General features: G+C 40.5%; 1 protein-coding gene across 16 annotated transcripts in view; it reads right to left on the minus strand.

The window, feature by feature from the left end:
• CELF1 (CUGBP Elav-like family member 1) overlaps positions 1 to 25770 on the minus strand; it is a 64289-nt gene extending 38519 nt beyond the window's left edge. For 7 of the 16 annotated variants that reach the window (XM_039553352.1, XM_039553360.1, XM_039553359.1 and 4 more), the window contains exon 1: positions 3420 to 3440. In XM_039553352.1, the coding sequence (XP_039409286.1) occupies positions 3420 to 3424 (5 nt within the window). In that variant the 5' untranslated portion in view covers positions 3425 to 3440. Of the gene's footprint in view, positions 1 to 3419; positions 3474 to 8672; positions 8714 to 13999; positions 14085 to 14438; positions 14565 to 24727; positions 24882 to 25563; positions 25670 to 25692 lie in introns of those variants that run through there. The other 9 variants (XM_039553362.1, XM_039553363.1, XM_019283064.3 and 6 more) reach the window with 9 other exon arrangements.
• Between the last annotated feature and the right edge of the window lie 101 nt (positions 25771 to 25871).

A 25871-nucleotide genomic window follows, 5' to 3' on the forward strand; every position in this document is an offset into this window, starting at 1 on the left:
TTGCTTGAGAGGGGACTCAGGACTGTCCTGTGAATATTCTGACCAGGCTGCGGGTATTGGAATTCTGCGATGTGAGCAAGCCACAGCTCTGCAGACAATGATCTGCTTCTCTAGGGCAGAACAGCTGCACGATGCTACCCTGAGTTTTACTTTCTTAGTGCACAGCTGTCAGCTAACACAGCAGCATGAGGTTCCTAACTCAGTGCTTGACCCGCTGCAGCTGTGTCTGCTGCTTCAGTGATGATGCTACAAAGGCTCGCACAGGCATTACCAAAGAGAGAAAAATGGAATAGACTGGCCATGAGACTACCTCCTGACAGTGACCTAAAACACCTATCTGTGACCATAAAATCTCTCATTACCCTACTGTCAGTGGGGAGTTAGGAAGCTGATAGCCTTCAAAGCATTACCTCGAGGTATATCACAACTATTCTTTCCAGAACCTGTATCTATTTAATTATTTTTTTTACACAAAAAACCTCCAAAGAATTTCAAATACCTCCGTCTGCTATAGTGCTATGAACAGTGACAGACAATTCAGTTAGTTTATGTGGATTTTTCCAAAGGCACACAGTATGTACTCACTTCTGTTTTCAAGGAGAGTACTTGTGCAGCACTAGGACAGTAGACTACTTCATTAGCACAATGAAATAAGGAAAAAATATGTCTGTATGTAAGTAAAATCTTCAAATTAAGACAGTTTCCTAGAAATTCCATCTTTTCTTTGGTGTTTGTCTCCTTCTTATACCTGTTCCCCAATGATATATTACATGCTTACATTAATCTTCATAGAAATATAAGAAGAGGTACCTGGATTGTTTTCTTTCTCTTATATTGTAAGATATTTTCTTTTGCTAGCCTTAATTTTGTAATTAAAGTTCTTAATTGTTACCTTCAGAATAGTGATCTGAAATTTACGTTACACTTCTGTCCTTCCCTGATAAATTTTGTTTTGCAGATTTCCCTGTCTTTTTCAGACTACGGGAATGCAGAGGGAGACAAAAATCATAGTTGTGAATTTAAGACTAAAGCACATGACACAGGAAAACTTATTGTGATGCAAAGAAGACAACAAAGGTCTGGCTGAGAAGACACTGTATTAAAGGTACCAGACATGAAGCATAAAAAAGCAAACAAACTGCTAAAAGACCAAATGATGAATTTGAAGCAATTAATGCAGGACAACCCGTTAGAGCCCCTGTACCCGTAGAACAGACAACAAGCCTTATGCAGGTTCCCTAGAAAAATTAATTTTGGCAAATCACATGCTTAACCCTCTTTGCAAGACATTTTACAATTAATATTTGATACCAGGAAAAAGAATTGTTGTATCCCAGGGCAATTGCTTTCAAAGCAGACATGTACAGGCTTCTTCCCCTCGTTCCAGTATATTAAAGACAACAATAACAGAAACAATTAAAAAAATTAAAGCTCTTTATCCTTACCTCTAGGTTCTGGTTTGTTTTGTTTTGGGTTTTTTTTGTAAATGACATGAAATGCCTATTTCAGGTACTGCTTAAACTCTACCGGAAGTTACGTTAAAGAAAATTTTGGTTTAAAATTGTATTTTTTTTAACATATGCAAACATTCCAGTAGTTCGATTTTGAAAAGCATTTTCAGTTTTTATAATCACAATGCTAGAACATAACAGTGCTTGCACTTTGCAAGAGACAAAAATCTATGGAGACCTTAAGTACCTAAGAGAGGTCGGAAAGACCTGTAGACACTTTGGCACTGCAGACAGAAAAAACTTCTTGAGAAAGTAGGAAAAGTGGCTTGGTCACAACAATAGTAAGAGGAAATGAAGGCAGCTGTATGACACAGGAGACAAAGCAGGAAATGAGTGTAAGAAGAGAGGACACACATTTCTACCCTGTGGAAGAACAGCGGACAGGATGGAACATTTAAGGCAGCAGCAAGGTTTGAGTTTTCCCCTTGCACCCTTTTTTTTTTGTTTATTGACTGAATTCAGACCCTGAGACGCACAAAAATACAGGGGAAAATCACACTTGCACTACAACACTTAAACCTTTAGTACAAGAGAATAAGAATATAATGCTTGCAAGCAATCTTGCCCTGAAGGCAAGGTACAGATCCCACTTAAGAGTGTCTTTGGCCTTTTTCTCTCCCCTAAATGTTGTCTCTGAGCTTACAGAAATGACTTTTTTTTTTTTTTTTAAATATAGAAATAGCTGAAGGTAAACTTCTGGCCATCTTTTTGTGCTGCAAGCAATTCTATGGAACAGAAAACTTAAAATATGTTTCAACTTTTTTAGTTTGTAAATACAAACACAGTACCTATAAATCTCATTTCAGATATCCCTGTATTTTCCGGTCCTTTCCTGTATTACCTGAATCTGCAGCTCTGTACTTAGTCAAAAAGGTACAGTAGAAAAAGCCATTTTGCAATCTCTACAATATTCACCAGATTTTTAAGGACTCATCTACATGTTTTAGGACAGTTTTCTGGCACTGAAACAGAGCCAGAAGTTATTCCTCTAGTAAGGACCTGGAAATCCACTCGTTCTTGGAAAGCTCTCAGCAGTCTGCTTGTCCCCAAGCCAAACGTGCCATAAAGCATTACAGCAGGCAAAGCAAGCAGATTCGCACAGAGAATGCTGTGTGGTTCCATATTGGACCCAGGGGGAACAACAGAACCACCTATACAATTCCAGGACAATACCATGTACAAAGATTGTTATATTAACCTGCAGGAGGAGAACCTCAGTGAATAAAAAATGCCTCTAAGTTTATGGGAAGCAACACATCTTGTGCACATGTAAAGTAAAACCTTAAAATAAGAACTGGCCAGTTATTTTTTTTTACTGAAGATATGTAATATGTTATCTTAACTCAAAGGAACAAACTACAAATTATTACTCTCCGTAATGAAATGTCTTAGAATAGCAGTTAGACCGGCTTAAAATTTTTTCTGATAGTCTTTTTTTTTCTTCTTCTAAGTTTCAAGAGACCTTTTGGACTAAAAGCAACAAGTCTCAAGTTTCAGTGTCCTTTGCAGCTATCAGAATAGTCACACAAGCCATTTTGAGGAATCCTTTAACCTCAAATTGTTTCTACAAATAGTAGCAGATACAAACAAGAACCAGTTAATATCATACTACAAAAATACACTATTTCTCTCATTTCATTTTATCCAAAGGAAAGCTTTTTGTTGCATGTCACCTGAAGAAAGTTCAAATGTAGCCTAGACAGGGGCTCTCCAGGAGAGCACACTACGCAGTTCAAACAATAATCGCTGCAATAATAATTTTTATGTCGAGCACCAACTTAGAGCACAATAAGGCATCATTTCCCCTTGGCATGAGGATACACAGGTATAGCTCCAGCACTGTCCATGAGGAAAGTGGAGATGGAAATGGGATGTGGTATCCCTGAAAAGACAAACAATTCAACTTACCACATACATTGCGAGGTAAAAACAGAAGCAACAAGGGAAGTTCCAGCATCACTCCTGGTACAGAAGAAATGTGATTGATTGAGGAAGTTGTTATTTTGTCTCCTAATCAAAGCTGTGACTCCTGCTGCCTATTTTGGATAAGCAGCCATCTGAAAAACTTCACTAGCTTTTAAGCTACTCAGGACCACAATCTAAGTGCCAGAGAGTTTATTTCTGAAAAAGTACCTAAACTTTCTAAGCCTCTAGAATCAAAAGTGAATCAATATGATAGATGTATCTCAGTTTTTCTACTCAACTAAGAAAATACAGCCATGTTGATTTAAACATTTACTCTTTAATAAGGTCTAAATAACCATTAGATACTGTAGTAGGTTTCAACTTCAGGAAGAGCAAAGCCCAGAAAGAATGAAGAATACTACTCTGACCCTGTTCCTTCACACAAACAAATAATTCTATCATCAAATAACTTTACATCTACTTTCCTAAACTATAAATGGTTTTAGAAGTATTGAGGAAGAATTAACTTCTTACAGCAGAAGAGCCAAAATGCCTTCCAAGTTTAATGCAGGAATTACAGCTGTCCCTGAAAAGACAGCAGGATTGACAGCCCAACTGAAGTGCATCTACACCAATGCACACAGCCGGGAGAAGTCTCAGTATCACCAGCCTTTGTTCTTGTGGAGGACTTCAGCTTACCAGATGTTTGCTGGAAATACAACACAGCAGAGAGGAAACAGTTCTCGGAGTGTGTGGATGGCAGCTTCCTGACACAGACAGTGAGGGAGCCAGTAGGGAAGGCATCCCACTGGACCTGCTGTTTGCAAACAGGGAAGGATTGGTGGGTGATGCTGGAAGCCGTCTTGGGCATCACAATCACAGAATGATAGGTTTTGATTCTTGGAGAAGTAAGGACGGAATGCCAGCAGAACTGCTTGGACTTCTGGAGGGAGACTTTGGCTTGTTTCAGAGACTGGTTGATGGAGTCCCTTGGGAGGCAGTCCTGAGGGGCAAAGGAGTCCAGGAAGGCTGGACGTGCTTTAAGAAGGAAATCCTAAAGACTCAGGTCAGGCCTATGTGCTGAAAGATGAGCCAGTGAGGAAGAAGACCAGGCTGGCTGAACAGAGAGCTTTGGTTGGAACTCAGTAGGGGAAGGAAAGAGTGTATCATCTTTGGAATGAGGGGCAGGCAACTTGGAAGGACTACAAGGATGTCATGAGGTTATGCAGGTAGAAAATTAGAAGGGCCAAAGCCCAACTAGAACTTATTTGGCTACTGCCATAAAAGACAGTGAGAAATGTTTTTTGAAATGCATTAGAAACAAAAGGAGGGCTAAGGAAAATCTCCATCTTTTACTGGATGCAGAGGGAAATATAATGAAAAAGGATGAGGAAAAGGCAGAGGTACTTAATGCCTTTTATGTCTTAGTCTTTGACAAGTTCAGTTGTTTGCAGGGTACCCAGCCCCCTGAGATGAAAGAAGAGATGGGGAGCAGAATGAAACCCCTATAATCTAGGAAAAAAGGATTAGAGACTTGTGTAAGTCCATGGCGCCTAATGGCATCCACCCATGGGTACTGAGAGGGCTGATGAAAAAGCTTGCCAAGTCACTTTCTGTCACATGGCTCAGGCCTGTTACTTCAGCTAAGTAGAAAAGGACTGTGGGAAAGAGACACAGCTGAATTAAGGGTAGAAAAACATGCTGCATGACCATCATGGTGTATGGTGGGTGGTTGAATTATGTTTGTTGTGCTTTAAAACTATGTAAACAGGTAACTGGCTAACTGCTTAAAAAGGCCAGGTTTCTCCAATAAAGGGCTCTCCTTTGCACCTGCCTGGGGACTCAGCATTGCTCATTATCGCAACAACTTTCCATCATTTACCAGCAGTCCTGCTTAACCAGGCAGGTCCCAGTTGACTGGAAGTAAGCCAATGTTACAGTGTCTGCATGAAGCGTTGAAAGGAGGATCTGGGGAACCACAGGCTTTTGAGCCTGACCTCTGGGATGGGGAAGGTCATGGAGCAGATGATCCTGAATGCCATCACGCAACATGCAGAGAACAACCAGGCCCAGCCAGCCCGGGTTTCTGAAAGGCAGGTCCTGCTTGACCAACCCGATCTCCTATGTCCAGGTGACCCACTCAGTGGAAAGGCTTTTGATGTTGTCTACCTGAACTCCAATAAAGCCTTTGACACTGTTTCCCACAGTGTCTTCCTGGACAAAGTGACTTCCCATGATGTGAATGGGTGTATTCTTTGCTGGGTAAAATCTGGCTGGATGGCTTGGTCCAGAGAGTGGTAGTGACTGGAGTTACATCCAGCTGATGGCTGGTCACCAGTGGTGATCGCCAGAGCTCAGTATCAGGGCCAGTCCTGTTTAATCTCTTTATCAATGATTTGAATGAGGGGATCAAGTGCATCCTCAGCAAGTGTGCAGGCAACACCAAGTTGGGTGGGAGTGTTGATCTGCAGGAGGGCAGGAAGGCTCTGCAGAGGGATTGGGACAGGCTGGATCGATGGACTGAGGCCAACTGTGCCTCAGCAAGGCCCAGGGGCAGGTCCTGCACTTGGGTCACAACAACCCCATGTAGCAGTACAGGCTGGGGGAAGGAGGTCGGAAAACTGCACAGCAGAGTACGAGCTAGGAAGGTTGGTCAACATCAGATGAACATGAGCCAGCAGTGCCCAGGTGGCCAAGAAGGCCAATGGCATCCTGGCCTGTATCAAAAATAGTGCGGTTAGCAGGGCCAGGGCAGTGACTGGCCCCTGTACTCAGCACTGGTGAGGCCACACCTCAAGTGCTGTGTCCAGTTTTGGGCCCCTTACTATGAGAAGGACACTGAGGTGCTGGAGCCTGTCCAGAGAAGGGCAACAGAGCTGGTGAAGGCTCTGGAGCACAAGTCTTATGGGGAAAACTTGAATGAGCTGGGGTTGTTTAGCCTGGAGAAAAGGAGGCTGAAGGGAGACCTTATTCTCTTTACAACTACCTAAAAGGAGGTTGTAGTAAGGTGTGGGTCAGTCTTTCATCCCAAGTAACAAGACCAGACAAAATGGCCTCAAGTCACACCAGAAGAAGTTTAGATTGGATATTAGGAAGAATTTCTTCACTGAAAGGGTTGTCAGGCATTGGAACAGGCTGCCCAGAGAAGTGTTAAAATCACCACCCCTGGAGGTACTTGAAAAATGTGTAGATGCTTAGGGACAGGTTTAGTGACAGACTTGGCAGTGTTAGCTTAGTGGTTGAACTCTGTGATCTTAAGAGTCTTTTCCAACCTTCAAGATTCCATGACTATCATTTGACAATCTACAATCTTTTAATGCCCATTTTTATCTCCATGCCAAAGACTTCCATTTTGGAAGGGGCTCCTATCTGCAGAAATTTTATTTCAACACAGACATGTTTCAGCATGGTAAATGTGTGTATGACAAGAGTCAATTGAGGTAGGATTGACTCATCTCAAAGCAAAGCTGACTCCTCCTCAGTTTTATTCTCTGTACCAGACCAGAAGCCAGAATGCCATCAGTTTTATTCTGATATATCTCTACAGAGTTAATCATTATAAGAGCATTTCATACAGGGATGTATACAAACAATTTTATGTACCATTATTAGATATTCAAGAAAAGACTCCATCCTCACCCTTTTTACTCACATTTAGGCAGATGAATTCAACTTCATTTTGCTCTTAAGATGAGAAACCACAGATCTTGCACTGAATAAAAGTGACTTATTTTCATCAACCAGAAACTTGGTGATTATTTTATTTAAATAATCTGATTATTTTGTTATCTAAGTAATCCCAATATATTTATTGATTCTGGACCTGTGTTTTGCAATTAGAGAATCCCATGAGTTTAAAAAACTAGGCCTAATCAGTTTAGTCTGTCTCAAAAGATGCAAATTCTTCAGAAAAAAGCCACCAACATAATGACCAGTATCCTCTCTTGCCATTCTTCTGTATGGTCCTAATGGACAGCAAAGGAGCAGGAAGAGCAAAGTACAGAGCACCAGTCATTTAGAAAAGAAGTTGAGTGTTTTGCAACCCACACAATGCCTGGAGACAAATGCCCTCAAACCGGTACTTCCAAACAGAGAGGTCAAACACCAAATCTCTAAAAAATCAATTGAAAATGACGGTGTTCCTGGATTTCTTAAACCAACTTTAGATCTTTCTACTCTGATGAGTAACATATGGAGAGACAGGATATCCTGCACTTCAAAGACAAATTTGTTTTTCTTTCTAATATAGACATAACTAAATCCTTCCCAATGTATTTATGAAAACCGTAGCAAATGTCTGTCCATAGCAGAAAACAACTCTTTCCTCAAGACAATAAAAAACCTCAACTCTCTCTGGTTGGCTACAGACCAAAGCACACCTTAAATATTTCTGCCATAGGAGAGGTGATTCACTGGAAGGGCAAAAATCACCAAACTTGGGTTGTGGTGATACTGAGAGTGTTACTTAACACAGCAGTTACAGGTCAATTGTCTCTGAAGTGAACCGAAACTCTTGAGGTACACAGTACGAACAGTCTTATATATTCTTTTGTACTCCTCTGACCACACAGTAAATCATTCCAACTTCCTAAACCAGAGAAATAACTATATCACAGAAGAGCTTTTTACTGGGTTGTCAAGCTGACTCCACCTATAATGCAAACTACCATGAGAACCAAACATAATCAAAGGACACAGCACTAAACTCTCAGCTGGAAACTGTGTAAGAAAGGAAGGGGGAATTGTCTCAGCTGTCACATGAAACTTACTGGACTTCTAACACTAAGAAAACTGCACCAAAAGATCCTCATATTTGACTCCATGCATTTTCATACTGGACTATGTTCCAGTTCTGCTGCACATAATCAAATCTGTCTCAGCCCAGAAGGAGTTGTTCCACTAATACTCACCTTTAGGGTTTCATGTACTACAGAACACTTCAGATTTGTTCTGGTCAAGAAGTTGCTATAAAGACATGCATTTCTACTTTGCAGTTATGTTTCTAAAATTATTAAATTACAGATGGACTTAAAGATGCCTATTGACTCAGTACTCATAGTCCTGAACTGTTATCATTCCCAACCCACTTTGGCAGTACAAAGGCAGGAAACTGCAGAGTTTAAGGTTCAGGGAGCACTGCTCACTGCAGTGGAAAATGACTGCTTTCATCACTGAATGTAAAAACAACTTCTCTCTAAACTTTTGAAAGGAACTCCAATACCCAACTGAGGGATACAAACTGCAGTTGGTTCATACCTGCAGCTACGCGCCTCCCTCCAGCCGTTCCAGTCTTCACTCTAAAAGATAAGGAAAAAGAGACATTGAGGACTCCAGAGTTAACATCAGATAATAACAAACATTACATGAACTCCACCTGGTAAAGCACTGAGCACTGGGAAAGTGAAGCATATTTCCAATAAAAGAAGTCATCATGAGGTGGTAACAACCTTCATTAGGCTCAAAACTGAAGTTGTATATTTCAAAAATACAGAGTAAATGAAAGGGCACACAAAAATGGACTGCAAACACAACATAGCTGAAAACAGAAGTCTTAGAGATTCCTAGCAATGTTCAGTGGACTTATAACACCTGTCTGGCTTTTTGGCTGTCACAACAGAAGCAGCTACCAACCGCAGTACCCACAATCCTAAACTCCTGTATGACATTATTTTCACAGCTGCAGCACTAACAGATGACCATGAACCCGCAGATGGGAACTCTAATGTATGATTGCATAAATGGAAATGGATGAAAAAGCACTGAATTAGGGAACACAGAACTGAACAACACAAGGAAAAAATGTTATTTCTACATCTTAAGCTAATATCAACCAGGAACCATACAGATTTTCTGTACTAGCACCGCATAAATAGGGGATGCTACTTCATGATTCAGAGTTCTGTTCTTGCAAACTCAGTAACCGACTCTCAACACAAGCTAGTACATATTTAAATACAACACTTGGATTTTTTAGCTCTGAGGTTTCTTGACCTTTTTTCCCCCCAAATAATTTCTTCTCTGCCTCCTCCTGGGTTATTTTACAGAACTACACTCATGTCAGTCTAGCAGTATTTTACAGAAAATCCAAATCTATTTACTTATCTACAGTTACCAAACGAAAAACTGCATCCATCTGCAAGAAGAAGAATTGTACAAGGCTATCTGAGCTCCCACATTTTGATGGCTTTGCAGGCCCCTACTTAACCTTTGTTCTATATTTTTTTAGTAAGTGAGAATAAGTGAGCCACATTCTCTTCTAACTTGCTATGTAATATGCTTGGTTATTTATCACATGTACTCATGCCCTCTTTTATAGAGTTCTCTTGAGAATTTTCAATTCTTCTAAATTTTTTCTATTTGTTCAATTTATTTAATGAAGTACTAAAGCCTCTAAAGGAACAAAGAATCCTAAACACAAGAACAATGCTAATTTTCTTATAATATTTGTTGAAAACAAAACCCAATCTATGAATCCAGAAAAACATAACTCAGTTATCTGAAATGTGTGTTTTCAAAATAATGCATTTTTTTTTCTAGAGTATTACTGAAAACTGACTATTGTTCAGGGAACACTTTACATATTTATTGTTCTTCTGTTTCACAGCAACATTCTGGATTATGAGGCTCCAATTAGTGATAGAAGCAAATATGTTACCTTAAGACACTTCCTTTCACCTCACCCAGATTCCTCTGCTTTTTTGAAGTTTAATTACAAAATATTTGTTTATGGACAAAAAAATGGTCTCATATTCCTGCTAACAGACCTTCTTCATACCTAACTTCTAGTATCTTCAAAACAACATGTAACACAATTTTTTTGCTTATATGCTAGGTTAGACTCCTTTGATAATCAGCTTTCAAAAAAAAAAAAAGACAGCTACTTGATCCTGTGAATACGTAAGAATATCTACATAAACAACTTTTTGATGTTAAAAAGAAAATCTTCACTTCGCACATGTAACTCTGTAAGACTCCAGTGAATTAATTTAAAAGCTTCAAAGAAACCAAAAGTGCAGCTAACATAGCCAGAGGAACCCATAACTCTTGGATACCTTTGGGAAAAAAAATATACACTTCACTGAATCAAAGGCAAAATCCAAGACAATAAAAACTTCAAAAACCAAGCAGCAAATCTAACAACCACCTGTAGAAAGCCTGGGAGAGTGCTCTTAAATCATAAATTGGTTTAGTATGGTTTATTTAATTGCATGCAGAACATAAATACACTGAATAATTTATCCAAGCTTATACTGATGCCTAAGAGTGGCTACCTGAAAACAGAGGCTAGACAAGGTTAAGAGAATAAAAGCAGGTGTTTATTGAGGGCCTTCAATAGGAACACCTCAGGAGTCAAAAAGCCTCTGAGGGGCTACACCCAAGATGAATGTCGGGTCACAGGTTTTTCACACTTTTGTAAGTTTGGTCCATTTGCATATCAGGGCTAATTCTCCAATTACAATTTCAGGTAATGATGTAATTACCCCAAGTTTGTTCCCCCTCCCCAGAGGCTTAATTTACGTATTTTGGGGCCTGGGACAACAAGGTGTCCTTGGGTCCAGGCCCAGAGAGGGTTTGTTATGTCTAACAGTAGCTAACAGGCCATGTGAAGTTTTATAGTTACACACTAAACCAGTACAGGGTCTGAAAATACAAAAGCCAAATCCTAAGGCATCAATACATCAGACAAACTTGGCCCAAAGGCCAAAGAACCTGACAACCGTGTTTCTTCTCAGAAAAAAATGAGTCTTGGATCCCTCAGACTAAGGTATATACATACATACAGCTGGATGCTGCTAGCCATGTGTGCACAGTCACTTCTGTAATTAACTGATGGGGCAGTAAGCTCTTGTACAAAGTAGGTTCTCCCCAGCCCAGCATTTGATGCTGATAGCTGTTTTCATAGCTGCATGAGTGTATGCTCTTAGTGCAGTCAGCAAAACAATTAACGGGGTAAATTCAGATCTCTCATCACAGCTTTTGTAAACATTTTTCCTGAAGTTGCCCCCTGACTACTGCATGTGAGTAGAGTTGTCACTTTCAACTACTGCACAAAGCTGGGAGGAACTATTGACACTACCTGAGTACTCCATGTAGAAAAACAAAGGTTTAACACTTAAGATGTTTAACACTGCCAGATCTAAAGGTGACAAAATATAATCTCATTGCAACTTTTGATATGCACTATAACATAAATAGAACTGCAGCTGGTAATGAAAACAAGTGGCTCTATCCACCAAGTAGTAGACAATGGATATGAGCCCAATAAATCTAGTAATACTGCTTTTATACTAAGTGGTAAAACTTCAGTCTCATCAGCACCTGGGACCATCTAAGTGAATACCAGATCATTTAATGGATTCTGATCAATGAAATTACTATCACAGTCAGCACTTGTCTAGACAAGTTAGCTCTGATTTCCCATTACACTTTCCAGGAACTAATGTTTATGGGATGTCAACGTTACCATTAGCAATTAAAGAGGCCAACAGATCAAACAGACCACATAGCTCAACCTCAGATACATCCTGGCATCAACAGTCTCTCACATAAATCAGCATTCAGTCTGACCTCACTGTAGATTAACATACTTTTAAGAACCCATGTGACCAATAACAAAAATTTGGAAATATAGAAAGAACTATTTATTTGGAAGAAGTACAGGAGGGAGGCAATGATGCATCAAAGAGTGACGGAGCAAGTGCACTACACAGATTACGAACTGAGAGTCCTACACAGACCAGAGGAAGTTTCAATTTCTACACAGCTCAGGCCACAACCCACAGAAAGTGTCACTTTGTAGCAACCCGTGCTAATGAGGCAACAAGACAACAGAGATAGCAAGGGGAAACTCCTATGGTCTAAAAACCTTACCAGAGAAGGAGCCATACTTTCTTATCTGAGAAGTGCCCTTCTACTGCAATCTTTACACCACTCAAACCTCTCAGCACCAGAAACTACTTGTTCAGTGCGAGGCCACAGCTCAGTCACTGCGCCTGCTCAGTTTATTTTGGCAGAAAGAGCAGTTGAATACTGTTTTTCTCAGTGCTGCCAGCACAAATACTAAAGGGTATAGAGGGTAGCAGACAAGCTGTACAGTTAGCAAGTAGACCAGGTGAATTACTCATGACACTATGTTCTATTATAAGAATGTTTTTTCAGCTTCAGATGTAATAGGAAGAACAGAATGAAGAATAGAAGAGATGCACATTTTGGGACCATTAAAGATTAAGATGAAAAGAGAGGAAAACATTTGAAATGCTATGCTTCAAGTTACTCTAACCAGGACATCATAAAATACTTAAGATTTGGGATGTCGATCATATTTGCAATGTCTGTTCCATGTCCAGTCAGCAATTACAGTCCAAACACCTCCAAGAGTGCTCATTAAGTATTAAAATCCATAACAAAAGTGTCAAAAGATACACTCTAAGAATACAAACCAATCCTATGATCTACTGTTGAAAACATGGGACTAGGTCCTAGAAGCCATAATTTCTATTACTAGCTACGGGACTGAATAGTCACTTTTTGGTCCTAAGAGTTTCCATTTGTGCAATACGGACAAATATGTACAAATAAATAATAATCTTATTTCTTCGTGAAAGGGTATTTTGAAAACTATGTGACACAAAGTATTCAATCAGAGACAGGAGTATCATCACATTGTTACAGTTGCATCTCAGCTGAAAACTTAGTAAACAACGTCACCAAAAAAAAATTTCTGCAAAACATCTGTCTGTTAATAAACCCCAAAGAATCTCACCAACAAAAGGTTTTACCTTGCTATCTCTCTCCAGATTATGGTATCAAGGGACTCTCAAAATACACCAGGAGATGAAAATAGAGAAGGTACAAACAAAAGCAACATTTCATTTACTTTTTGATTGAAGGTTCAAAATATTCAGAAAATATGCATTCATGTTTTGCTTTATGGAGACTGTACATGACACAGGAAGACCTACCATATACAGCAGAGTTTGGCCTTCTTTTGGGTAAAAGATTGAGTTTTAGTGAACACAAACAATATTCTCAGTTTAACCACTAAGCCTACTCCTAGAAGGAACTGAACTTCAGCTGAACTTTTAACAAGCTCATCTATCTCAGCCACAAGATTCAAATACTAACACTTTCAACTTATCTATCATTAAAGGCAAGATAAAAAAATCCCAGTGTGGAAATCATCCCTGTGCAATGTTTAGACAGACACAGCTTGCATAGCTCTGTGTTAAAAATTCAAGATACTTACACACCTTTTTTCTGATTGTACAAAAGGAAATAGATTCTGAAGCAAGCAGAGAATAAAGATGTATTGCAGGTCTCCCTGCAAAGATCCTCATATGCAATCATTACTCTGTATTACCACACCTAAAATGCCCAAGGAGGACACAGTGTACATGGCTGTTTCCAGCATCTACTGCCAGCTTCAGGAGGAAAATAATTTTGAGGTGTCTCACTTTTGAAAGATCTAAATTGAACTGTATACAAAATTCTGAGTAGGTCTGAAATTCTGTATTTGCAAAGTGTTGAAGTAAAAACATTTATATTTTATTTCAAAGAAGCACAACTAAGAAAGACTGATTTACCTTAAGCTTGTATGTGTCTTGCTTGGCTTATATTAGACAAATACTTGCCATGAACTCTACCGTGCAGAATCTGCCATTGCCACGCCTGCAAACCAAAGAGTAAAAACATGCTCAATTATTTTAATCTTTATTTTGTAATAGGCACACGGTAAATCCTTTGCAGAAGTAAATGGATACAAATTACACTCACATCTACAAAGAATTGGAGTTACTGCTCTATTATAACCAATGAATACTGATTCACATCACTTTTAACAGCAAATAATTTTCATTAACACTTGAAGAGATTTAATACTGGGTGTATAGAGCTGAAGCTTTAAAAAAATATTTCATACTATTTCTTTTTCTCCATCAGAGGCAAATGCTGGCACTGCTGTGGGAACATCAACTTAGGAATATTCCACTTTTGCTCAAAACCACAAATTTAATAAAATCTAACCATTTCACTGCAAAGCAGGTCTTACTAAGCTTCTAGTCCAGCTCTCTGAAGGTTTCTCACTTGTAATCATTTGCAGCATCATTTGTATATACTTGGATTTATTTTTTGCAACATTTACTCCCCTCTTCAGTATCTTTATATAGTACCTGAAACATACAACTGTAAATAATACAGAAAAACAAAAAAAATCAGCATTCATTTACAGTCTACTGAAAACACGTGAATACATGAATGCATGCAGCACCACGAAGCATCATTTTTGTCTGACTACCAATCACAAATGTAATGCAACACTTCAGATGAACTTTGTCTGAAGAAGTTTTCATTCCTAGTTATGAACATCTGAATACAACTAATAGAATGCCTTTCCTACTGGTATCAGCAGCCTTTTACTCCACAAACTACCCTCATGGTCCATTTCATGACCCTGACACACCCTCTCCAGGCTGCTCATCTCCAGTGGTTGATGCTCACTGATTCCTGCACCAGCACAGCTCTGCTTGCTCCTTTCTCTTCCCAAGGCCTCAGAAACTCTGCTGTACAAGGCTGGATCCATAACCTGACCTTAGCTGGATGGGGGGGGAGAAGGATGAAGAGTGTCAGTGTACTTTGCCAAGAACTAGAGGGTCAGTACTTGCTTGAAGTCTTACACAGATATTTTCAGATGTTCTTCACTTACACGCTTATCCATCAATTCTTTTCCATTCACTTTTCCTGGAAGGCACAGTATGACATCAGCTGGTTTCCAGTGCTAGCAGGAAGATACTCCATAAACTTTATGGCAAAACCAAGTGCTATAAATACAGCTTTGGCTGCACGAGCATGCACAATAGACATAAAATAATCATCTTTCTGGATTCTCTATACCTCGTGCCTGGATTCTGGAGGCACCTTCTACTTCCAACATCTTACATGCAACAGTCTATGTGGCACATTATTTTCTCTCTGTCATCATATCAGAAAAGCTCACCAATTTCCTCCCAAATGAACAGCAGGCTTTTCTGTAGAGCAGCATCAACCACAGCGTGTATCAGATACTGCATTCATAAAGAAATATGGTGAGACAACATTTAGGACTGCCCTGTCTAGAACCAAATTATATGTGCCCCATCAGGCAACACAGGCAAACAATTCTTACTTAATATTTTCAGGTTATACTACTGAGAAGACTGGATACGAGCTCTCCATAAACATTCAATGGAAATGGGGAAGAAATACAAAGGAATAGACCACGATACTCCTACTACAGACCCAGTTTAAGCTGGTGCTCTTGCCAAAAGAATGGTGCTCAACTCTTTCCTCACCAGCTGTCCACCCCCACCTCTGTATAATAAGCCTGAGAAAGGAAACAGTCAAGGTGTGAGCTTGTCTACCAACAACAGGAAAACAATAGTTTTAACCCAGACATGCTCCCAGATTCAATTCACTGCACAACCACACAGATGTTCTTGGTAACACAGAGGAAAGGAAAAACGCATGAAAAATGGCACAAGCCTCTTTCAGAGCACTACTGGCAGATGCTCATTTAAATTACTCATGGAAGTAGATCATCAAATTTAAGTGCTGAATTTCACACAATTAAATCTCTACTGATAGATCCTTTTTAAAGACCTCAAGTGATAAACAAGTCTCTCATCGCTTCTGTTAAGGAAACACTACGCTTGTAAGAACCATATACATGTCCTTCCATATAATCATCTTCACTGTCCCAATTCTTCGTCAGTGGACTGCCTCAGATATTAGAGACATGTCACGCCACATTCTTGATTAAACAATATGACTTAACGTTTTAAAATCACAAGTAAATATTTTCCAACTTTCACTTTTTCTTCCTGGAGTTTAACAGCTGTAATTACTTCATGATAGCAGTTATAAGTTCCATCAATTTGAAATGCACACTGGACTTAATTCCAAATTCCTGTAATCTTCCCATATGTCTACCCTTAACCTAACTTTATTATTCTACTGCAAAATTATGATATTTTTTAAAAAGGATTATTTTTGTTAAAAAAAAAAAAGCAGTAGGGCAAGAAGAAAATAAAAAATTACACCTTCCTGTGGAATTTCAGTACCTTCAAAGGACATCAGACAGAAGTTAATTTTTCATTTGTCTCCAACCCTGATTAAACCTTTTCTGCAAACAGGGTAACACAGTCAATCTAGAATTGATTATTGGGTATTCTCCCTTAAACACAGAAGTATACAAGGCAAACGAGATTTCCTGTCTTGACAGCTTGGTTTAGCTCTGAACAATGTCACTTTCTTACATATTGCTTTTAGGAAGATTCTAACAAAATGGTATGACTGAAATTCCCCAGCGCCATTCTACAGCCTTTCACTACCCAAATGCCCTTGGTGCACATGCATTTGTTCAGTGTTCTATCCATTTAAATGGCATCTTTCACAGAATAGACACACAGAATTTTTAAAACATGCAATAGTGAACTTCCAAGAGGCCTTTGAAACTGCCCAATCATATTCCTGCTCCAAGACTGCAAGGGAAAGGTAAGTATGCTATGAGAAAACACTTAAAAGCCGAGGAATCATAAAACTCCAATCACTGGCCTCAAACAGTACCACAAATGGCTTTTAACTGGTAACTCATATAAATGAAAGGTTGTCAGCGAGGGAGTCAGCAAGTGGAAAAGTGGGGAGAAAAGCAGGCAGAGGACCTAATTCTAGCAGAGGATGCCAGAATTAGGCAAAATACCAAGATACTTCAGGTAACAAGCTTAACATCCCACAGGCTGCATATTTACAAAAAATTCCACAGGTTTTCCACATGAAGATGGAAGAAACTACCGCAGTGTGTCCCCACTCAACAAAGAAGGATCAGAAAACAGCCACACAACTAAGTTGCTTGAGTTCAGTCAGTTCAAGAAGATGACCCTCTGTCACACATCAATCACAGGTTCCTGCCTGCAGATATCAGTACAATCCAGACATTGCCAGGCAGCTGAGATTCACCAGTTTGCCTCCAAAATGTCCTTCTTTCAAATTCGAGAGACACATAGCTTTCTCAGGAGGAAACACACTGAAGACACTGAAGTGGTAGGAAAGAAAAATAATTCAGACTGGGTTTATGGAACATGGTCCTCAAGAAAAAAGGCAGAATCTTGCTAAAACCAATTTTACAACTGAAACAATGCCTTCCTGTCTCAAATTCCAGAAACAAGAGGCTGATGCCTATTTGCATAGATACTCAAAAGGCAGAAAAATTGTTAAGTGGACAGTATTTCCTAAAATTCAGAAAAAGTACCCTATAAACAATTGCCCTCTTTTTCCCTCTCAAAAGATTATTGCCACTGTTAATGGTGTATTTGACTGCTGCCATTATTTTGAGCACCCTTCTGCTATTCAAAGATTGTATTAACAGTTTACTACAGTGTAGCAGCTAACAGACTTTCTGCACTATTTGTTCATCTGATCTACTATTTAAAAAAAGCAATTGTGAATAGTCATCCCAATGTGTGCAGGACCTTAATACAAAGTTTATGCAAGCACACAGTCAGGGCAGTCTTAGCTACAAGTTTCCAGCCCTTCCTAACAAGGTATTTCCTACAAGCCCCATCCCTCAACACCAACTCCCGATTCCAAACTAGGCAGGCCAGGGTCTAGCTCCTCATTAATCCCCATTGCCCATAACAAGCAAAGACAGCACTCAGATCTTCCAGGACAGGATCTAGCTTTCATTAATCTTCAAGGCAGACAGTGACAACAGACCTTTTATGGAAGGATACAGGCCTTGGCTAATCACTCCCCAAAGCAGGAAGGGAGATTAAAATCCTCATCCCAGAAGACAGCAGCTCTTTTGGAGGTTAAATCTGTGTCTTTCTGATGCCACTGCCATTCATTACAAACCGTCCCTATGAGACAACTGCCTTCCCTCCTCCATTTCCAGTCCCTAGACTCCCAAATTTGGATGAACTGCATTTTACAAAAAAGACAACATCCACAAACAGATCACCTTTCACTTGGAACACCAGTCATTCCCAGAGACAGACAAGACAGACGGACATAACAGAGACTGTAAGCCCTGGCTCTCAATTCTGCTCAGCAAAAGCCCACCAGGCCAGCCACACTGCCTGGGGAGCCAGTGTGCTCTGCTGGACAAATATAGAAAGCAGAAAGTGGAACAACCCTTTCAGCAGAAGAGATTCTGCTCAGCTCCCCGAGAGGGAGGAGCAGGGAGCTGAACCAGCCGAACTGCTTTACCCATACATGGTCTCTGAAAGACACCACTGCTAAGACAAGTTCCTTTACACACGCACACCCTCATTCACTGTCACACCGTGCAAGGAAAGAAAAGAATTAAAGTGTACAAACCTAAAGGAGTTACTGTTTTGAAATGAGTTCCAGCTCCATTTTGCTTGAGCCCACCTTAATAATGCACAAACATCTAACACTATTCACCAATAGAATCTGGGTAGCAACTCAGAAACAAGACAAAAATCCCAGGGAATCCCCACATCCACCAGCATTTTAATAACCACTGAACTAGTAACGTCTTCCTTATTGCTTTTGGACACACACGTCCACATATTAAGGTCTTGGTTTGACCTTCTCCCCCCTCCAGCCCAAATTGAATTACAGAAATCTTTTTAAACCCTTCTCCCTGTTTAAGTACTGTCCTAAACCAGGAAGCATGACCTTTCTCATTGGTTGATAATAATTACTGTGGTGATCTGCCATACCTTGCCTGTTTTCCCTGTAGCCCTTTTTGCCAGTGTTTAAACACAAACTAAACCTTTTTCTACGCACTCTTCTTAAAAACAGAAGAAATGCACTTCTATGCAGCATCCTCTTCTTTCTCCACCCACCCCACCCCTTTCACATTCTGGCATGGAAAGAGCAGAGTAAGTGTAACTGAACACCCAAATCCCTAGGTATTCACAGAAAAAAAATTTAAAGAAGTGGCACAGTCTATTTTTTTTTTTTTTTAGTACACAAGTATGACAGTTTGCGAACTCAAAAGCAGTTTCATTTATATTTAAAAAGCATCATTTTTCATGAGAGATTTATTACCATATGCTGCTGCCTATTCCTTCGACTTGGTGTATCCCACATTCGTGTGGTGATACAAAACTACCTTACAGGAATTATCAGAAAAGTTCTCTCATACAAGTAAGTGGAAGCTGCGTCTTCCAGCTACATCAGGAATGCAGTAGCCAATTCAGAACTCAGAAAAGTGCACTTAGTCAGGTAGTTTTGTTAATGCCATGTGCATGTAGATACAAAAATGCTGGCATTCAAACCAATGACATTGATATTTTTTCAAATTTCCCATTATTGAGATAATGGTTTAGGCTCCCTGCAAATTCAGGAAGACCCCAGTACACCCAGAATTAGTTCTACACCTAAGCATAGCCAAAACTGTTTTCCTCACAAAAAAGGATCAAGAATATGTGTCCTAGTCTTGCTCCGCAAGAAATGCCTATTAAAACTTAGTCTTGAATTAAATGAAAAAAATAATTTTAAACCCAAAGAAATTCCAAAGCAAATTCTGCATCAGACAATTAGTGTCATAGCAGCTTCCACACTGAAATACACACAGTACCACCTACAGCCAGTCTCTAAGAGTTATCAAATTCTGGCATTGAATGCATAATCCAAAGCGTAACATGGGTGGCTTTACTCCACAAATATCAGAAAATTCTCACTTAACTTTTCCTAAGTCTCCAGTGCATATAATCATGGATTTCTGAGTGGCCAAAACTGCTTTAGAGAAGTAAATACACAACCACTTTTTTCCCGAAAAAGATTTTGCATACTGGTATTTTTAAAGGTATCACTTCTAATGTCACTTAGAACAGTGCAAGGAATTTTTACTGTTTCAACTCATTGTGCTCAATTGTGCTATACATTGTACAGTCATCAAACAATCACATGCAAGAATAAAGAAACAAAAAACACAGAAGAAATACAATTCATCACTAAGTTGACCTGCCATCCAAGTATTTTTTAATTCAGAATTTTAAACGGAGAACAGAAAATTTTTGAAGACAAATAACAAGGAAATACAGGTAAGTAGGCAAAAAATATTTTCAGATGGTGCTCTGCTTTGGAATACAAAATTATAAATTAGAGAAGAATTACTTTTACACTGTGTTGTGCCTACACAAAATGCAAAAGCTAGACGTGATGCTCAAAATACATTCTCTCTTCCGGAGATCAATATTTCATTGCCTTCTGAAGAAACATTTATCAAAACTCTATCTTGTAAGATTTTGCAGAGATAATAAGATGCCTGGCGTCCATCCTGCAAATCTCTACGTATATTAAGGAAGATGCTATCATCTTGGTATGTAGACTCGGACATTGTCTGCTAAGTGCTCGATTTGAATTACAAACTCCTCTGCTTTGGAAAAAGTAGACATGAATATTCCCTTTCCAACAGAGTCTAAAAAATTTGTGGATTGCATATCTATGTTGGAATATCTTTTGAACTGCATAGTTTGGGACAAAAATAGCAGAGAATATGCATGGGTTCAGTGAAAGCCTGAATTTTAAGTGGTAAGATGTTTGAAGAACAACAGTTTTACTTTGACATGTGAAATACTGAAATCTAGTGGATAACAACTACATTATTTTTGTGAAAAGTGCAGTACAAAGCAGCCTGCAAATAGAAGCAAAAGCTATCAGAAAGAACAGTTTTGATGGATGAAAAAAAGAAGCCAAGGTCCTGAAAAACTCAAACTAATTTGAAGTAAAAACAATGTAAGACAGTCACCTGGGTTCTTATATGAATTGGGAGAGCATTCAGTTCTGAGAGAATACAGAGCATGCAAGCATTAAAAAAAATGTTCTGCAAAGGAAAGCCTGCTAGATACCACACCAACATGATACTCAACCAACATCCATCCTCCTATCCACACGCTCATTCAAGATCTCCTTGAGGTGTGCTGCTGAAAAGGACAAAGAACCCAAACTGCCTGCTCATTTACATGGATTTCAGCAACACTCAAGCTAGTTATTCCATGCTACATTACAAGCAATTTAGTCAAACCAATGTTTGAGTGATATGGTTTTAAGCTCAGTTTACATAATCTTAAATCTACCTGGGACTTTACCACTGCAAGCCAAGCCATTAAATCAGTTATAAATCTACTCTAAATCAGTAAAGACTCATAATCAAAACTTGCAGTTTGTCAGTTTGCCTCTAACAGAGCAGCTAGTCAGCCAGCACACCTTTTCTAAAAACAAAACAAAAATACCACAATATACTAAATATACTGAAGATACAAGAATAACATGCATACATGGGACAGACAAGACAGCTTGTGGACAAGCACTCCTCTTCTGGCATAAGGCTTTCATTTACACATACCTGTGCCACAAACTGCATCATCTAAACTGAAATTCTTCACCAAAAGTTGGAGACTACTGAAGATTTCTGTTCAGCCATCTAGTTGCTCACTGTTCATCCTGAATTCAGCTAGCAATGATGCATTTTCTTTAGCACAGAGCTACGACAGCTGGAAGTTTGAAGCTACTCAAGATGTCAAAGATGACTTCCTTTCCCTGGGATGATGACTGTGTTGCACTAGATTGCTGTCACACAAATAAGCCTGCTCTGTCCATCACCGTTCAGACTCGTGAGCTATTCCTCCCTACAGCAAAGCACTTGCAGACTAAGTGGCACTGCAGCTTTGAGGTATATTTTAGGTCTACTTGCTTGAGTCTCACATCAGGTGCAAACAAGATGATGTTCAGTTGATGTTTAGGAAATCTCCTCTTGAAATGTGAATACTAAAGCTCTTTCTTTTCACTGTTATGTCCCAAACACAAAGCACCTTGGCAGCTTTCTAAAATAGGTTGTAAACAGCAATAGCAGAAAATGTGATATCTTGCATTCTTGCATTTATTTGTATAACACAAGTATCTCTGATGACTGGAGGAAGGGCAATAAAACTACTGGTTAATTTTTCCAATCAAGATAATCTCTCTTGCCTCAAGAAATCTTGTAACAGGATGGCCACTCAAGATCCTGTGCTGTGATACTTTGAGAAATACCCATTAGAGGCACCAGATAACTTTTCTCAATTTACAATTCCCATTCTAATAAATCCTGAAATATTTCAGTCTTCTTTGATTTATACTGTTTTTTTCTCCTTCCAAATTCCTGATCAATGCATAAAAATTATACCTTCTTGCCCAAAGGCAGTTACCAAGGCAGTGAAAAACTCTGCACATAGTCTTGAAGGACAAGCAATACTGAATATGCCCAGATTGAAAAACATTTCAGACATTCATGGCAAGACTGAAAAATAAGAAAGCAAAAATACAGATCTGAGTCTGTTGGACTATCACTGCTATCTCAGTAACCAAACTCACATTATGACTTGGAAAACTGGACATATTACTTAAGAACAGTCTCCAGTTCAACAGCCAGAACAGTGGGTTCTTAGATCTCAGTGCTAAAGACTAATAACCAGGAAATCTCAAAAACCATGAGAACTTGTCTCACTTCCCACCTACTCTAAAATAGGCACTAAAGGAAAAATTAGAGTGGGCTTTCTGAAGAGCTTTGTGGCAGATGACTCAGTAACTGGTAATCAATAACCACATTTCAGAAAAATATGCAAGAAATAATTAAGAAGCAACCTGCTCACAACAAAGTTTCCCAAAAAGTTCAATTAGATACTGGATTACAGGAAGAATCTTACTTTAATCAGTGTGAATCTAAATACTTAAGAATCACATAAACATCTATCTGTTATGAAATTCAACCAATTCAGGGTATTTGTGGTGATTTTGGAAGGAAATTTACACAATATTATAAATATTTCCCTTATTTCAAAGTGTCATATTTTGTTTCAACCAATGATTCTTCAACTGATGTACAGATTACTTGGCAAGGTATGGATTTATTATTAATGAGACAGACAACTATTGTATATCTATGACCCTGCCACATCTCCTGTTTTCCCCTTTAGAGAAGTAGTGCCAGGGAGTTTTCAGAATCCCTACTTGTAGCAGAAGAACTGAAAGAACCTTCCCCCTACCATGCAAAGATTATCTTACAAGTGCATCAAGTTTTGGAGGCCTAGGAGAAACATGGACATAGTAAGAAGTACACAGTACTACCATGGATTTCTTTACCCTATCTCCCATTGTGAAAGATGGGTAAGTTCTTCTCACTTTGTAGGTCATTTACTTTCAAAACAAAGCTACCTTACACATAAACCTTCATGTTTTAGTGTTCATGACTTTAGAACAGTCACTTTTCAATTGTCTGCTTTTCAATTGTTCCTGCTTTCTTTTGCATGTAAACAGAATGTCCTAGGCCTGCATCAATTATTTTGTTACCATAAAAAAAAAAAACCAAACCAACAGATACAAAAGGGTAAACATGTAACCCAGCAGCTCTGATCCAGCAATGATTTTTCCCCAATGTAACATTAGAAACTTTGACAGGGGAGGGAAGAAGGGAAAAAACACAGCCATCCAGAAATGATCATTCAGAAAGGGTGAACACACTCCTCAGAACAGCATACACTTTCCCAAAATAATTGGATGTTATTATTGGACTTATTATTGGATTTCAGCAATAATTTTGAATGTGAGCAGAAGCTGAAAGAGAACGGTAAGCACCTTAAGAAAAAATAATTCTTTATATCACCGTACTTAAAATCCCCTATTTAGGAATTTTAGTAGTATATACATTTGCACCTATGTCTCTGAGCAGATATAAGAATTGTGCTCCTGTCCCGGGGGCTCTTCATCAGCAGGAATGCAACTCAATATATTAAGCTGCTAGATGCAAGCTGTAGCCACCCTAACATTTCCTAGCTCCATCTAAAGACATACGTATTAATTTTAAGCATCTACCACAGCAGGAGTCTTTCCAACAATGCTGCTTCTTCAAGACTTGGGTCCAGACACAATTCTAGGAAGATACAGTATCTCATATTATGCAGAAATCCCAAGAACATAGCCGAGGGGAATGGAAAAAATAAAAATGTGATGGGTTTATTATGGCTGTGCAATGCCAAGTTAGTGCAGTAAAATCTATCCGATGAACTAACCTACAGAAAAACAGTAGAGGAGACAGCAAAAGACACTAGGAGAAAGTTCAGCAATTTTTGTGATCACTGGTACAAAAGAGTAAGACTGGAAGGACAGACACACACAAAAGCCAAAAACACAAATTCAAGATAGTCAGAAATCCCAAGCTCTTGTAAGCCAGAAGTGAAGCGTGCTTCAAGATACAAATCCCCACCAAATACTTTTCTAAATCAAGCAAACTGGTGAAACGCACCCAACGACCACACTCAAGCAGTACATACAAGAAAGCTGCAATGCTTGAAAAATGTTCCCCGACAACTTCTGGCAGAAGAGAATGCCTGTGCCTTAAAGGTGAAAATGTCTGGGCCACAATTCCTCAGGAATTTAAAGGAGTGTATTCTAAGGTTGCCTCTCAACTTCCTTCTCATAACAGTCCTACAAAAAAAGGGTGCTGTTATCAACCTTTACTGCTTCTTCATATACTTATCACCCATTTTACGCTCCGTCTCTCCTGGTTTTTATATTGCTCTTCCTACTTCATTCCAGTAGTGTCTGTCACGCCTTCTCATACTTGAGACTACAAATCCTCACACTGTGCTGAACTCCAATTTCCTGCTCGTGCTTCTCCTATGCCTGACTCGCCTCCACCCCCGGTGCACCAGCGCACATCTCACTGCTTCAGCGGACAGACCCCCACCGTGCCGACGACAACAGCAACGGCATCCCAGGTTCCTCTAAGCGCCCGGGGCGCCCAGCCCGGCAGGCTGGCGGCGGCCGAGCCCGGGGCAGCCGCTCCCCCGCCCTGGGGTCCGCCCGGCCTCGCCGCAGCCCCCCCGCCCCCAATGGCGCCGCCGCCACGGGCCGAGCTCGCACCCGCAGCGCCCCCGCCGCCGCCCGCGGCGCTGTCAGCGCTCGGATCAGATACGACACCCGGCAGCCTCCGGCTCCGGGCCCCGGAGGGGCTCCCGGCGGGGCGGCACCGCCCCGGGATGGCGCGCACGGGGCGGCGGCGGCGGATCCCCCGCGGGCGGGAGCGGGGCGGCCGCCTCGGCCCGGCACGAGCGGCCTCGCGGCGGGAGCCCCGGGGAACGGGGAAGAAGGGGCAAGGAGCCGTTACCTGCGCGAGACGGATCGCGCTTCCCGCCGGCTCGGCCCGGCTCGGCCTCGCGCCGCGCCGTTCCTGCCGTGCCGACCCTGCCGTGCCGTGCGCGGCCCGAACTCCTCCCGGCGGCGGCGCCGCCCTCACCTGCCCTGGGATCCGCCCGCGCCCCGCTCCGCTCCCTGCGCCGCCTCGGGCCGGCTCTGCAAGATGGCGGCGCTTCCGGGAGAGACCACGGCGGGCGCGGGGTGGAGGGGCCGGGGCGGTGCGCCCGCCCCCGCCGCGCCGCCGGCCCCGCCGCGCCCCGCCCGGCTCCGCCCCGCTTC

Source organism: Corvus cornix, chromosome 5 (assembly GCF_000738735.6).
Source record: "Corvus cornix cornix isolate S_Up_H32 chromosome 5, ASM73873v5, whole genome shotgun sequence".
Lineage (NCBI taxonomy): Eukaryota > Metazoa > Chordata > Aves > Passeriformes > Corvidae > Corvus > Corvus cornix.